Source organism: Thermobia domestica, chromosome 5 (assembly GCF_964235325.1).
Source record: "Thermobia domestica chromosome 5, izTheDome1.hap1.1, whole genome shotgun sequence".
Taxonomy (NCBI): domain Eukaryota; kingdom Metazoa; phylum Arthropoda; class Insecta; order Zygentoma; family Lepismatidae; genus Thermobia; species Thermobia domestica.
This window is the reverse complement of record NC_137458.1, coordinates 297,607,299-297,624,822: the sequence shown is the minus strand read 5'-3', so window position 1 is coordinate 297,624,822 and position 17,524 is coordinate 297,607,299. Positions and strand designations below refer to the sequence as shown.

General features: G+C 36.6%; 1 protein-coding gene across 1 annotated transcript in view; it reads left to right on the top strand.

The window, feature by feature from the left end:
- Positions 1-8,866: 8,866 nt before the first annotated feature.
- Positions 8,867-17,524, top strand: part of LOC145684924 (uncharacterized) — a 204,000-nt gene continuing 195,342 nt past the window's right edge. The window contains exon 1 of the mRNA XM_081757278.1: positions 8,867-9,010. Within this exon, the coding sequence (XP_081613404.1) occupies positions 8,948-9,010 (63 nt within the window). The 5' untranslated portion in view covers positions 8,867-8,947. The remainder of the gene's footprint in view (positions 9,011-17,524) is intronic.

The following is a 17,524-nucleotide window of genomic DNA, read 5'->3' as shown; positions in this document are numbered from 1 at the left end:
AAGATCCAAATTCTATCTGCGAGGCAAGAAAGATTATCAAGAGCTGTTGAAATAAAATAAACAGTGAAATTATTTTTAAATTGCAAAAGCTAAAAAAAAAAAAATACTTTATTGTAATTTATGTTAGCACGATTTTCTAAACATAATATTGAACAAAATTTCTAAACATTAAGATTTTGTTTGTGAATTTTAAACGTGTTTAGCAATATTGGCCACGATAAGGATACAGAAAATTAAAATAATAATAATAATAATAATAATAATAATAATAATAATAATAATAATAATAATAATAATAATAATAATAATAATAATAATAATAATTACAGTCAAACCTTTAGAACATTTGTGGATAATTTTAATGAAAATAGAAAATGATTCAACTGTGTTGTACTTTACGTAAAATATTTTACATTTTTCAAAACATAAATTAACAACATAAACAAAAACTTCCAAAACCACACTCAGATTGTTATTATCGTTGTAATGTTATATCGTTCTAGCATCGATATGGATCCCTATATAAAATTTAACCTGAGATCATACGCACTATAATTTCTTTTTATTATCCACAGCATAAAAGTGTAATTTCGAAGTAAATTCCAACGCAAAAATTCGATAGGTTGATAAAGTTCTTCTCGGGCAATCAGCCAGGTGAAAACTGGTGGATAGGCCAACGTTTCGAGAGCTGTTATCGTCCTCGTCATCAGGGCAATTTTGTAGAGATCAGCGGATATAAGTAATATATACTCTGGGCTGGAGAAAATGCTGGTTCCTGATTGGCTGAAAATGCTGGTTCCTGATTAGCTGGTTCAATCTGAAAAACTGGAGCTGTGATTGGCTGGCTATGTTCCGTAGTCCGTGCTATTGATTGGCTGAGGGTTACCTGGATGTTTGTGTGTCGTTTTCTTTGCTATGGTACTGATGACCGGGTTCCACAGCCCAGAGTATATATCATGGGCGTCTCTGGCGGGGGGGACGGGGGGGACGCGTCCCCCCCAATATTTTGAAGTGACATAATCTAAAATTCCGCTGAGATACTAGCAGTTAGGTCATTTCCTTTGATGTCCCCCCCAAATTTTACATGCCAGAGACGCCAATGGTATATATTACTTATATCCGCTGATCTCTACATAATTGCCCTGATGACGAGAACGATGACAGCTCTCGAAACGTTGGCCTATCCACCAGTTTTCACCTGGCTGATTGCCCGAGAAGAACTTTATCATATACGCCGCCAGGAAAGCTTCAAATCTTAATTCGATAGGTGTTCAACACCCACATAGTCGATGCCTATGGTGGTTTGTGCACCCGCTAATCAGAGACGTAATGGTTCATATTCAAAAGAGTACAACAAAAGTACACTGAGAAAAATCCGTTCTCCGGACAGCGGTATATTGAACAAATATACGGAATCCTCTTGCTTATTATAGAAATCAGTATGGAGCATATGTTATCCGTATGCTACAAACGCACTGTCCTTAGATGTTACATCATGCCGTTGCAGAATGTCTGACATCTAACAGTTTTCCGTATATCACATGCATATACTTATGTTACCTTCGTCAGCTATATGTTATATACGTCCATTTGTATGTGAGATCCTGACCGCCTAGATTGTTTCATATGGAAAGTACATATAGATGGAACACTTATACAGAAAGTATTATAAAACATGCGTTTTCAGTTATACGTCTGTTGTACGTTAAGTCCAAAAACTACAGGAATTACGCATGTAACCTATCTTTTTAAGTACGCCACCTACAACTTTTTTTCTCAGTGTATACAACATATATCCACCTAATATTTTTATCAGTGGCGGCCCGTGACTCGTAAATTCTGCATGACTCGCGCGGTGCACAATAAGGTAAATATTATCCTTGAGATTTCCAAGGATTTAATTTTCTGATAGACTGTATAGCTAATAGAATATTACTCTGACCCATTGGGTTGAGGTGTACATATTTAATGCAGGAATTCGGGTGCTTTCACTTTGATACATAAATGTGTCCATAAAACATGTTGTCTATATACCTTGTTATTATCATTCGAAAGCTTATTTTCTGCACATTGTAGTACATTAGGGTATATAGGAAATATATCTGCACTTTCATCTATTTTGAAGCCTCTTGAGACAATAAGGACGCAAGAACACGATTGTCACAATACCTGTTTCAACGTATTTAAACTTGGTTGCGGAACACTTGAAATATCGATGACTATGCGGGACAAATTAAGACAGTGTGAGCGAATATGCAGGGCAAGTCAAAATGATGGACTCGATTTCAGAAATTTAGTCTGTTAAATCTAATAAACAAATGTTATAGTCTGTGAAATCTAATAAACATATGTTATAGGCTGTGAAATCTAATAAACATATGTTATAGTCTGTGAAATCTAATAAATGGAAATTTAGTCTGCGAAATCTAATAAACATATGTTATAGTCTGTGAAATCTAATAAACAGAAATTTAGTCTGTGAAATCTAATAAACATATGTTATAGTCTGTGAAATCTAATAAACAGTAATCTAGTCTGTGAAATCTAATAAACATATGTTATTGCTTATAATCTAATAAACATATTTAACACGGCAATGGTTAATTTTATATAACCCATATTTGATGGGAAGAGAATGGCTGAAAATCAACATGAGAAATACCATTTGTTTATGAAATCCATAACATTCCATAATTTAAAATCCATATATAAACAACTTCATTTTTTAAAAAGAAATTCCAATCACTCGCCGCGCCGAGTCAATCGCATCAATATAAGACCGCCACTGATTTTTATAGTCCAGCGGATATTAAATTAAATTCATGCCAGAAGAAGCATATACGAGTATGGGTATATATTATACTTTTCAAAACGGTCGAGCGAATATGTATAAAAAAAAATCTAGCATTACACTGTTGCCAGCTGCTCCTGATTCAAGCTCTGATCATGGTGTGGAGCCTACGTTAAATAGTAGATCGTGCTCTTTATGATCTAGACGGTGTATAAGAACACTAAAACTCGAAAGTTGGTAATATGGGGACTTAGTGGCTCGGTAGTAGAGTGCTTACCTCTGGTGCGTGGATCCCTATTTCGATTCCCGGCCAAGTAAGCTTGTGGTGGACAACACCGAGTCCGTGGGTTTTCTCGGGGTATTCCATTTCCCTCCCATATTTTCATTCCACCAATTCTTCCATCATCGTTCAATTGCTTTAATCATCGTCTTTCTTAGCCTAAAGGGTGTAACTGAGGAACGTCTCACTTAAAACTTTCATTTTCACGTAATTTTCTAATTAATTTGGAAAGAATCAACGTTAAATAAAATTGTTGCTCATTTGTTTATCAATGGTAGCAGCTTGTGGTGGACAATGTTAAATAAAATCAATAAAATTGTTGCTCATTTGTTTATCAATGATAGCAGCTTGTGTTGGACAATGTTAAATAAAATCAATAAAATTGTTGCTCTTTTGTTTATCAATGATAGCAGCTTGTGTTGGACAATGTTAAATAAAATCAATAAAATTGTTGCTCTTTTGTTTATCAATGATAGCAGCTTGTGTTGGACAATGTTAAATAAAATCAATAAAATTGTTGCTCTTTTGTTTATCAATGATAGCAGCTTGTGTTGGACAATGTTAAATAAAATCAATAAAATTGTTGCTCTTTTGTTTATCAATGATAGCAGAACCACACTGGAATAAGGAAAAGTCAATTTGAATGCCACATTCTTGTCACGTGCTAACACATTAGTATGTTTTCTCTGATATAATTTTCTTTTTGATTTACTAGCTAGTATAACTGTGGAAGCTAAAGTGAAAATTTGTTTTCCCCATTTTCTTCAGTTTGAGTAATCAAATAAAAAAACATGAGATAGAAAACAAAGATAAAGGTGTGTATTTAGACCCCAAAATGCAATCATTATATCTCTTCGATATCTGTTCCACTCTCATAGCTGTTACATATGTAACATCCTAGTAGCTTATGTAGAACGTAACGAGGCACAAGACTGAGAAGAAAGACTAGATAACTCCCCGTGTACACGGATGGTCAGTGACCAATGACCAAGTGAATGGACTCCTCAATATTTCACTTCCGAAAAAGAAAGGAACTTTCTTTTACTAATGGTCAAGCATGAAATTAATGGGTAATGGATCACAGATAACCATAGTATGTATGCAACTTTAAAAAGCATTATCATGTTACAGTTATATGGTCTGTCAGATGTATAGTTTGTTTGCTATACTGTTGATAAAACATTAAATGCTTCCTTTCCTCTACACAATGATATGAGGGATTTTCAACGTTGCCCACGTTCATAGCAATACACACAATCAGACTCATAAATAGAGTTAGGATTTTTAGTTGCTAACTTTTCTTTTAAAAAAGAAAGAAAGAAAGAAAGAAAAGAAAAAGAAAAAAGAAAAAGAAATGAAAAAAATGAAATTTTTGAGTTTTACGTCCCACGGTTATGCCGGTTAGGCTAAAGGAGACGGTGATGATGAGAGATGAATGAAATGGTGGAATGAAGAAAGTGGGAGGAAACGGGAGAACCCCGAGAAAACCCACGCACACGGTGTTTGTCCACCACAAAGCTCACTTGGCAGGAGCAGGGTTTGAACCCAAGACCCCAAGCACCAGAGGTGAACGCTCTACCACTGAGCCACCGCGGCCCCCCCAAAAAAAAGAAAGAAAAAGAAAAACGAGTTCTCTGAAAGTATCTGATGTGTCAAAAATTGCTTATATTTAGAAATACATAGGGCATGGTGGCTCAGTGGTAAAGCGTTTACCTCCGGTCCGTAGGGTCCCTGGTTTGATCTCCGCTTAAGTAAGTCTGTTGTGAATAACATCGTGTCTGTGGGCTTTCTCGGAGTACTCCCGTTTCCTTCAATATTCCCGTTTCCCTCTGGTGCTGGGGTTCTTGGTTCCATCCCAGCTCGTGCCAAGTAAACTTTGTGGTGGACAAACACCGTGTGTGTGGGTTTCCTCGGGGTTCCCCCGTTTCCTCCCACTTTCTTCATTCCACCATTTCACTTATTTCTCATAATCACCGTCTCTTTTAGCCTAACCGGCATAAACGTGGGACGTAAAACTGAAATATTTCATTTCACTCCACTTTTTCATTTCCTTGTCTTTTACTTCTGCACTGAGAAAAATATGTTATCCGGACGGCTGTATATTGTACAAATATACGGAATCCTTATGTTTACTACGAAAATCAGTACAGAGCATACGTTATCCATATGCTACATATTTTTCCCGCTTAGGTGTTACATCATACCGTTACAGGATGTATGACATCTAACAATCTTCCGTATATTACATACAAATACGTATGTTACATACGTCAGCTATATGTTACCTACGTTCATCTGTATGCAAGATCCGATCGCCTATATTAAGTTCTTTCGTTCGTACGGAAGGTACGTTTATTCGGAACACTTATATTGAAAGTACGTATAAACTACACTTTTTCAGTTATACACTTGTTGCAGTTAAGTTAAGAAACTACACGATTTACACATGAAAGCTAGGTTTTAACGAACTCCACATGCGTTTTATTCTCAGTGTGATACTTTTAAATTTTTTTATATCTAAAATTCCCTGGTCATTGTGGATTGAGTGTGCTGTTTCTTGTGTGAGAAGATTGACAATCTCAAGGAGTTTTGTGTTTGCTCTCGATCCAAACAACGAACGTGTGATTTCCAAGACACGAAAACTTCTTTAGTCAGAGAAGATTCATGATACAGACAGAACTGTTTTGTGTTTACAAATATGTGACGACTGCCATTAAAAAAAAAAAAAAACTTGAAACAATAACCCTTCGAAGAAAGAACAATGAATTTTCTACTTCTATGAGATAACTTTAATGCTAGTCTTCAGAAGAAACTGAATATTGTTGGATTTGCAACATCTACTTAGTTCTCATTGCAAGTGAATACGAAATATGGCCCACTGGTCTCTGTAAATATATTCATAGAAATAAGAAAAAAAATCAGTAAACATTTTCTCAAAATTGAGTTGTTTCAGAGATACAGTACAGGCTCCCAAAATGTAGCAAAATGGACTCAGGAGACGAATATATCCATTTTTACTAGCGATAGAACTGAGGCAGCATGTTATCGTCTTAGAGTTGTGTTGGAGGAGATTTGAGGAGATGGCAAAGTGCATTCAAAGTGCACTTGAAAGTGCATTGAAAGTGCATTGAAAGTGTGGATATATTTTGGTGTGATGATCTAATTATAGTTTTGATTATAAGTTGTTAATATTATTGGAACTGTAGACAGAATATCAGATTATTCGTAATCTATGTGAATACTGGAAAATAGTGGATCGATTATGGTACAGCCACGCCACCTAATGTTGTTCCACGGAATCAGAATATATAAATTGACACAACCAGTAGACTTGATTATTATAAAGTTTCCTGGATGTTGCAGATGATCCAAATTCGTCTGGTTGAAGTCCTCCGAAGTACTGTGTCCTACTGCATATTTTTTGAAGAGTTACTGCAGACTAGAGGTCTGCACGAGCCGGAACTTTTAGCCAGGCCCCGGCCCGGCCCGTGAATTTATAATGTGAAGCCCAACCCGAGTCCGAAATATGTTTTAGCATTTAGGCCCGAGCCCGACCTGAGCTCGTGTGATAATCAATTGAGTCCGAAGTAAGCTTGAATTACAGAAACTTAATAATTAACGCATTTTGTATTTTTATTTACAGCAATTAGAGGTTTAATTTTGCAGTTGTGCTTTACAAGTTCTCCACAATGAACGATCCAATATATCTCGTTGTACACTATATTTACAAAGTTAGGCTCGAAAACGCCCGACAAATATGGTTGTATATTTAAAAATTTATGGCCCGAACCCGTCCCGGGCCCGAAGTGATATATGATTTGTAGGCCCAAGTCCGACCCTCGGGCTCTGCCCGTGCCTGTGCAGACCTCTACTGCAGAGACTCCTTATGGCAATGGTCAACTGTGGAAAAACAGATTTAAGGGCAAATCTTCGACGTGGATGATGGAATTCGGTGTCAAATTCAGATAAGACGAGGTAAGTGAACATCAACATTGAATCACAGCCAGTGTTCGAACTGAAAAAAAAAAAAAAGCAGAGACGGTATGTTTTATTAAGATTTTGATTCGACATACCGCCTATCTAAATGTTAAAATACAGTGAGGGTATATTGTCTAAAAGATTGCATTCCTACCTACGTAATGACTGAAAAAAACTGGAGAGCTTCTATTCATTACGGGGCGGGAGAAGGGACATGGAGAGACTTTGATCCCTCGCCAAAAACTTTCTAGATTTTTTTTTAAATATCCACTTACTATAGAGAATACACGAAAATGCTTAAAAATCGAGTTTTTATATTAACAATTTCCTGCGGGAAAGCTCCCAGATCCCCCACTCGACTAAAGGGTATTCCAAACTATACGGGAAGTATCGCTCCCACAGCAGACAACCCCTAAATCTGCTCATGCTCAAAACACTAAATTTATAGAATTATGACAAGAAGACACACATACATACGAAAGAAACAATTCAATATGGCACATCAAAATATAAACTAGATGAACTACTTTGAAGACACCTCATTTTAAAAACAAAAGGTAGGAAAAAGATGTTGATGTTGTCAGCTTGGAAATTATTTCTACACAAGAAATAAATTCTTTTTATGTGCAAAGCTATTCGTCATTTACTGTCTATAAAAATTGATTTGTTAAAGGTATTTAGCATCTACTCTCCCGTGACGATATGTCTTGATGACTTAAAAACTAGAGGTGATATACCTTCATCACTGAAAAATCAGAGGTGATATACCTTCATCACTGAAAAATCAGAGGGATATGCCTTCATCACTGAAAAATCAGAGGCGATATGCCTTCATCACTGAAAAATCAGAGGTGATATACCTTCATCACTGAAAAATCAGAGGTGATATGCCTTCATCACTGAAAAATCAGAGGTGATATGCCTTCATCACTGAAAAATCAGAGGGATATGCCTTCATCACTGAAAAATCAGAGGCGATATGCCTTCATCACTGAAAAATCAGAGGTGATATACCTTCATCACTGAAAAATCAGAGGTGATATGCCTTCATCACTGAAAAATCAGAGGTGATATGCCTTCATCACTGAAAAATCAGAGGTGATATGCCTTCATTACTGAAAAACAAGAGGCGGTACGCCTTCATCACTGAAAAACCAGAGGCGGTATGGCATACCACCGCATACCGTCTCACTTCGACCACTGACCACAGCTATATAGAATCAGGGAGTATGATTATAATGAACCATAAACTTAGAACTTATGACCAAGGGCGCCGATCCTGGGGGGAACAGGGGGGCCCGGGCCCCCCAAAGCTCATGCGGGTACCCTCATTGTATTTGTGAATATACAATATTTGGCATAATTTGAATGCAATTTGTCTTAAAATCCTCATATATATGCCGTCTGCATCTGAATGCCCCCCCCCCCCAAATTTACAGAGAAATCGACGTCCTTGCTTATGACTAGGACTCAATTACTATCGTACACAGGAGACGGCTACAATTACAGACAATTCTTGTCTGTGGCTACAACTCGATCTCACAATTCATTATTGACTGTTGATGACTTGTGAGGTCAGCGTCAGCTTATTACTTCTGTTCTAAGGTTACACCCCACCCTCTTTTGTTTCTGTATGTTATTTTGAGAATAGATGACAATATCGTAGGTGAATCACCTCACGTGGGTGCCGACCGGCTAACAAAGATTGTGCATAGGTCATGTGTCATAATGATTCAGAAGCATATTACATTAATAGTAGTTCAAAGCGAACTATATTTGTCTACCTTTAGACTTGTTTTGTGAGCGAGATAGTGATTTGTAATATTTAACTCTGGCAAGGTGAAAACGACATTTGTAGTAAGTTGGTTTTGTAAATGTAAATGTAATAAGAAGAGAAAATGAGTTCAAGAAGTGGTGCCGCAAAAAGAAAGAACAGGAAGGAAAGAAAAGATTTGAAGAAGGTAAACACTTTAATTTTGTTATATTTTCGTTCTCGGTTTGAACAAGAGGAAAAAATTAGGTAGGCCTTATTCACAGTCGTTTTGGCGCATGATTAGCGCTACAATAAGGGTAGATTAACACATGATTATCGAAGTGTATTCAGAATCTCTGATTAGCACGTAGTAGTTGGCTAAGTTAATCACATGTAACTAATTAAATTAGAGCAGAGGGTACCCAGGTTTCAGTGGCGCAAGCAGGATTTTATTTCGGGAAGGGCCAACATTACCTAGTACAGTAGTCTACAAACGACGTGCTGCACGATCTGATATGGACAAAGTTGAAAGTTTGAATTCTCCCCATCAGAAATTTAGTTTTTTCTATTATTACCATGCCAAGGCCTTAAAATAAAAATTCAAATTCTCAATTATTAAGACGATATTTCGCACGCGATGTCTCATGCCTTAATGCAGATTAAGAGCACTCGTCACACACGGTGCATGTGTGTGTGAGTCTGCATATTTTTAAAGATACTGGACAAATGAGAAGCATAATGATTTTTTTTTTTTGAAAATTTCAACAAAATTTGTCTGCAACGCTGCTGTATAAGATAGGCTAGGTTAGTTTCGGGAGGGGTCTGGGCCCCCCGAGCTCATAGCTGGTTGCGACACTGCCTGGTTTAGCCACAATGAACGTACATTATGAGAATAAAAAGACAATTCTTCGTTCTTTGTTTTAATCTCATCGGGTAACTATGAAGCTGCTATTTAGCCGAGTCCTCTACAATAGAACTGTTTCTTAAAGTGAACAGTGAGAGATGAGTAGAAAATTTCTAGTTTTCTGGGGGATACATAGAACTGATCGATAAATTATTTTCCCTTGTAATTACAACATAATCCTTCTATTGTCACTAAATTTAATTGTCTTCTGCTTATTCCTGTCATAAATATATCCCTCGGAAATGAATACGTTAATTATAATCCGATTTCGTAACTAATTATAAGTTGTTGTGATGTCAAATCACAAAGAAAACATTTTGAATTTCGTATTTCTTATACAGTATTTCCACTTTTACAGACTACGCATGCGCACGTCTAAATTTCCGTAGTTACTACATTTTTTCCTTCTCACCCGATGTGTTGGGGTTACATTAGTTAATCATATCCAAGTCCACTTATTAGCTGAACTCCAAGCAGACTCGGAATGCCAAAACGTACACCCTCCTTACTACAAAACTAATGCGACACTAACTAATCGCGTGACTAATGCTTGATTAACGAATTCTCTACGAGCACTGTCCCATTTTTCAAATATAGATGAGTAAAATTAATAATTGATAATCGAAATAAACTTCTGGAAATGTTTGATTTAAAAATCCGGAAATCGGATTAGGTTCTCCACAGAGATGGAGTGGGTCAGTGGGTCAAGTGGGACAAGTTTTCTGGGTGGGTCAGTGGGTCGTGGGTCAACAGCATGTGACCCACTGTGACCCACCACAAACCATGACCCACTCCGACCCACCACCCACCATGACCCACTGCGACCCACCGACTCAGTATGATCTACCGACTCACTCTGCTCACTGCATTGTAGACAGTATCTTCTGAAGACTGGTAAATTTGTCTTCATTTTACTTTCAAGACCTTCATTTCCCTTTCTTTTCCATTTGTTTCCGTCTACTTACCTGAGGTGAGTATATCTAACTAAGTGAAAAATGAACTTCAGGACTTTTGGATATTGATATTTTTAATTGTAATAATAGAATAGGACTTATACTACTACTTGGCTTTCGAGACCTGTGAGTTTTAGAGGAGCTAACACTGGAAAAAATACATTTTTGGATCACTGTAATATATAAATTATTGTATTAAAATTTGAATGTAACTATGTGTGCCTGATCATCACGGTCAAATTACAAAGTCAAATGAAGTTACTTTTGGTATATAGTTAGGCCTTAATCCAAACTGGGATGTTATATTGCTTTCATTATGATGCATAATATCCTAAGGAGGTAGTGAGGAACCGAATTTTTGAGAAAAAAATGAGTATCTCGCAAACCGTTAAACTTACGGAGCTGAAATTCAGTGTATTAACTCCTTATTAAAAATAAACAGAATGTGTCCTAGCATTTAAAAAAAAAATCCTTTATGTGGCGGGGGGGGGAGGGGGACTTTCTATATATGGAAAATTGGTATGATCGAAAACGATCGATGTTATTTAAAAAAAGAAACAAAAAGTACAGTGCTTGGCTTCATATATCCATTGCTTTCTACTATAATAATTGCTGGAGCTTATGTTTATTATATGGAGCGTTTACACCAGAGGGCAATCAACCCATAAAGTTGTGAGAAAAATAGGCATATAATTTGTACCGTAAGCTTAATTACACAGAAATTTTAAGTTTGGATTGTACGCATAATTATAGGAAAAGTTTTACACCTTTTTTCCCCTTTACGTTGGTCTACTTACCTTGATTTGAAACTTTCAAATTTCATCCTTTTTTCCACTAAAAAGTATTGATAATTCAACATTATGATAATTTAATTGAAATTCATAGTAATTTCGCACATGACAAACAGCAGTGTGGTAATTGAAGGGGGAACAAGAAGGGAAATTCCCATTCACCTCTGAACACTTTCCAGGAACCTGGTTCCCTTTCGCTTTCTAGACGGGGTAGGGAATTTGGTAATGGCATCAAATCTTCATGTGTAATTACAAAAATTAAATTTATAAACAAATAAGAAATCATCAGTTTATCAGGCTTTAATTGATAATTTATTCACAAGATTCCCTATCGAAAGAGTGGTAGATGAAGTTTCTGTTCTCGACATTGCCAACTGACATGGTCGATATGGAAAAGATGTTGTATGGTGATAGATAGAGATACTTTTTGCTGAGTATTTCAAAACTGACCAAGAAAAATCGTCATCAGACTTAAGTCTAACAAGCAGATTATCGATGAGGAGTTGCAGAAATCGGGTAGAAGTATTATCAATTTCCACGACAGAGTGCGAACGGGGATTTCCCCTTATGAATTTACAGATGACTGATATTAGAAATAGACTAAGTGCTCAAACATTATCTAACTTGTTGTTCATCAATGTTAATGGCCCACTTCTAGACAAGCTCAAAGTAGACGAGCTAGTTATTTCTTGGCTGAAGGATGGACATCATTCCGCTGCGGATGATTTACCACGAAAAAGTTACCAACAGGAAATAAACCCGATTTCAAATTTGTTTTAAGGTGGAAAATTACGAATTATGGAAAATGTATACTTATATTACTAATGGCTTATTTGTGTTATTCAACTTTGTACCTAATTATTAGTAAGTCTCTTCTTTGCTTTAGGTAAACTAACTTGAATAAATATTCATAATAATTGAAATTATGCATATTTGTAACTTAAATTTAACGTGGTGTTTTAGTGATTACACAAATTACAATTATGAGCATACTTTATGGAGATGCTCTCACATAGGGTACCCGAGCACCTTTATGCACTATGAAAAACTGATTTTTCAAGTCTTTCGTGACCAAAATAGTGTGAACTGAGAAACCATAACCTTTTCCATATTTTACAGGAGTATTTTCCTGCGAATAGAAGTTTCTTTTGAAATGCGTTCAGAAATTAACACTTGCAAGAATACTCTCTTAGTACAAGTATATTTTAGGCTCACACTAATTTCCCCCCACTGTTTCAATTTCCTCACTGACAAACACTTTACCATTTTATATCGTAAAGGCCAGATCCACCGTTATTGTAACACAGTGGTGCTTGAGCGATTGACTAGAAATTCAAACTCCGATTAATGCAGTGTTGGGAAGTAACGTAACGCAAGTAACGTTTCCTAGTAACGCGTTACATTTTATCCAAAGTAACTGTAACGGTAACGCGTTACAAATTTTTAAGTAACGTACCTAGTTTGCGTTACTTTTTTCGCGTTACATTTCGGATGAGTAACTACAATATATGTATATTATTTTTCGGAAACAAACGTTTCTTTCCTGTAAGTGAATTTCTCGGAATGGAGCAATGGAGCATGAACGATGTCACTGAACGACAGTCAGTCACCGGCACTCAAAGAATCAGATAAGATCATAGTACCACTTGCTGTTTTTTGGAAGATGAGGACAGCCTCAGGGAAATCACGTGTACTGATTGCAAGCACCTGGAAAGTTTTGTCATAGATTTTGACAGCTCCAATCCATTCACTGAGTGAACTACGAGTGCAATTGTACCGATAGTCTATTTTACTTTGATTGGTGTTGTTTTTATAAAGATGGAGAACGAAAATATTTTACCATTCGAACATTTGAAAGATACTTCTTCAAAAAAGCTTAAGATGATAGTGGACAGAATTTAAAAGTAAAGTGGTGCCCCGGCGGGAGATTTTGTCAACAACTAGGGTGCCATAATTAACGATATAGAGTAAGGGGTTAATATGAATAAACTGTGTTCTGATGAGCAGGCCTACTTTAATACTAGAAAATAGTTTGTTGATGGTTTGCAATATTTGAGTTCTTTCAGATCAGTTTGCAGATCCTAGAGTCCCGTGGATTACAGAGTTTGGAACAACTAGCTTTAAAAAGCATGTATCGATTTTAGAATTACTGGCAAGTTTTGATTCACCCTCAGTTCATGTTTTCTCATTTTATTAGTTGTAGTGTATTGTTTCTCAATATTCTGTATTTTCAATATACATAACAACATTGTTATTATTACATAATTAGTTTAGCAAAAGAATAATAAGCAATCATTTTTTCTAACGCATATTGATGGGCAAGAGTCGAGCTAAAACTCGACTCAGATTCAAGTCGAGTTTTGAGTTGAGTCGAAGGTAATATTGTCGAGTCTAGTTCCGAGCCGACTCACTGTTTTTGGCGTCTAGTTTCGAGTCAAATTGAGTTTGATAAATGGTTCGCTCGTTTTAGCTCGTTTTGAAATCTGGCCTGATTACACTGGAAAGCGAAAGCCGTGAGAAATGTAAGCTAAGCAGTAATATGGGATACTTTTAGTGTTGCTCACGAAAGGGGACATTGCTCGCATCTCTTCTCGTCTCAATATCGAGACCACAAGAGATTTTTTGTAACAAGCTCAGCTCGGCTCGGCTCGGCTCAACTTGAGCCGATGCCTCGAGCCGGCTCGCTTGGGGTGAACCATCGGCTCGAGCTGGCTTGGTTGGGATGAGCCATTTGCTCGGTTCGGCTCATCTAGGCCGAAGGCTCTAGCCGACTCGGTTGAGTGAGCTGTTGACTCGGCTCACTTCTCGGTTCGGGTCGATAGTGAATGAGCTGTGAGCCGATCTGCTCGAGTCGTTGACAATTCTAAACCCGGGCCGACAGTTTTGAAGATATTTGGCCAGTGCCCTATAACTTTTAACAATGCCCGAATACTCAACCTAGACCCTCAACCAAAATTCAGAAGCTCGTGAACAATGTCCTTGACTCCTAGACTTCACGACTACCGAGGTTGGCAATCAACTAGTTTTTTAGTATTCAAATACAAACCGCCTACCTTTCATCTTTAAACACAGTGTTATTATAATTAATAATAATAATAATAATAATAATAATAATAATAATAATAATAATAATAATAATAATAATAATAATAATAATACTGTAATAATAATAATAATAATAATAATAATAATAATAATAATAATAATAATAAAAATTTTTGTAGTATTAGTATCATTGATAACCTATATTGTCTATGCAAGATAGGGCCTACTTGAAGAGAGTACACGAAACTACACACCAGACTTGGCTCGATTCCGCTTGAAACTCGACCCGAATTCGAGTCGAGTTGGAGGAAATTTTTCGAGCCGAGTTCTCGAGTCGAGCTCAAAGATGTCTGTTTCTAGTCGAATCGAGTTTCAAAGAAAACCCGCCCATCCTAGAGTGACCAGATTCTAACAAACGAAAAGCAGGACACAAGTATAATAGTATATGGTAGTTTGCTGCGTCGGCAATACGCATATTCTTATTTCATTTAATGTTAACCTTAAGTTAATCAACATTTTTTTTAAGAAAAAGAAGAAGCACTGAACTAAAGTATTCCAGGAATTCAACATAACTCCAAATGCTTTGATGAATGACAAAGTGAAACTTCGTGTTGGGCTAAAAAAAAAAAAAAAAAAAAAAAATCGAAGCGTGGTATTATTTTAAGATCATCACTATCATAAGTTAAGAAACAAACTTTTCCTACCTTACCGATATCTCAACAAGCCCTTCTCAGTAAAAGCAATGTATTGTAAAAAATGGTTTGTTGATTCTTCTCCGTCCCTAGTCTTTTGAGGAGTGTTAAAAGAATACAGCGGTTCATTATTCAGGAAAAGAGTGCCTTTGATTCAAAATATTGTGAATAAAGAATGAAACATTAAGATATTGCAAATGAATTAACTCTGGACATTTCGACGAACATTTAAAAGAAGGATATTTCTCGATTTTCTAGGCGCCTTCGCAACACGCAAGACAGCTCTTTGAAAAACAGTACTGTACTGCGAAAATCAGTACGTCTGATCACCGTAGCCCATTCCTATGAGTAACGCAGTATGGCATTTTAGTCAATGTTACATTATATGAAAATATTCATATGGCTGTCAAGTAAAAATTTGTCCTTGCATTTACATAAAGCAATTCAGAACGTGCAATAATAATAATCATAATAATAATAATAATAATAATAATAATAATAATAATAATAATAAAATAGCGGTAGTAATAGTAGTACGGAAAATTGAAGTAATAAGATTTTTTCACATATTCAAAGTTTCGGACCTAAAAGTAACGCGTTAGTAACGCGTTACTTTCGAAGTAAAGTAACAGTTACTTTTTTGGGACAAGTAACGCGTTAGTAACGCGTTACATTTTAAGAGAAAGTAAAGTAACTTGTAACGCGTTACATTTTTACAAGTAACTTACCCAACACTGGATTAATGACAATTTCAGTCTTGTTTTATTACAAGTGTAAACTCTTTAGTCAGTACAGAAGAGGCCGTGGATCGTGTTCAGAGTTGATGACGATGGATTTTGGTGAGTCAGAGTAGGTCACAGTGGATGAGAGTGGTTCATGGTGGGTGGTGGGTCACGGTGGGTCAGAGTGGGTCACGGTGGGTCATTGGGTCGTGGGCCACGGTGGGTGGTGGGTCAGTGGGTCGTGGATCAAGTTTTCATTGACCCACGCCAACTCTGGTTCTCAAAACTAAAAACCTAATTTCAATTTTCAAAACCGAAAAACCGATTCGGGTTTCAAAACCGAAAATCAACTTTCAGATATTTGATTTTGAAAAAAAAATGTAATGAAAAATGAACAGCACTACTTTGTACTTACTAACCATGGTTCAATTAAACTTTATAAAAATATAGTCTAACATTATTATTTTTTTAAGTACCTGTTGTGCAGGTCCCAGCATCTGGGATCCATAAGGGCCGTCCCAAACCAAAAAATAACATCTCAAGAAATTTTCCGAATTTCTTAATGTCTCTGCAGAAATGATGACTGCAAGATAATTTGGATACGAACGTGAGCTTCCTAAAGTGGTATCAATTTCTCACTATATTTTTAGCGTATCTTTCAGCAGCGAGGCTATATGAAACGTGGACCTATAGCTTAATGTGGAATCCGAATCACATGAGCTCCTGCTGTGAGTCATTGCATTTATGGATCGATTTTTTAAAATATCTACTACCAGTATTTCAGAAATAATTCGAGAAAATCTCAGGTAAGGGCATTCGTTAATTTTTGATGCACTTTTCACGGATATGCCCATACCCTAGGTGCCGCTAGGGTCCCGCTAGGATATCCACCTCCCTCCCCCCCAAAATTAAAAGCTTTTCAAAAAAGAAAAATGGCTGAATTTTGCATCTGTGACAAATGAATGTAGTATCGTTCAAATCCCTGATTTATTCTGACCATAACGATGTATGAACTATGAATCTAAGATATTAAGATATGTACAGAAGCTTTCCAAGCGAAGATCTATAGGTTTCAAATGTGCTAACAGTGAGTCAATGAAATGCCAATCCTGCACGCAGCGAGTTTTAATAGTACATAGTTCTACTGCACTTCGATAGATGGCTCTAGTAGCTAGGTGGTGACAGAGAGAATGGAAGTTACGTGAGTAATGCCATAGCAGATTTTATGGGGATTTCATGATATTGTTTCGCACATCTCGATTGGCTAATTGTCTGTTTCAGTGTTCTCCATCGGCCATTTCGTTTTCGTTTAAAGAATGGGACATATGTTAAGTTAAAACTTGCCATTACGGCGTTATTACTGAAACATTAATTTATGAAGTGTTAATAATAGGCCCGTACTCGGGGGGGACTAGAGGAGGCAATGTCCCCTTAATTATTTTTTTTTTGCCTCCTCTAGATTATTTTTCATTCCCTCTCAACTTCAAATGGAACAGTTATTTCAGTTTAACGTCGCACGATTATGCCTTTTCGGCTAAGCGAGACAACTGATTAAGACAAATAAATGACGATGGACAAATGTTGGAATGCGGAAGTGGGAGAAAACGAGAGTACC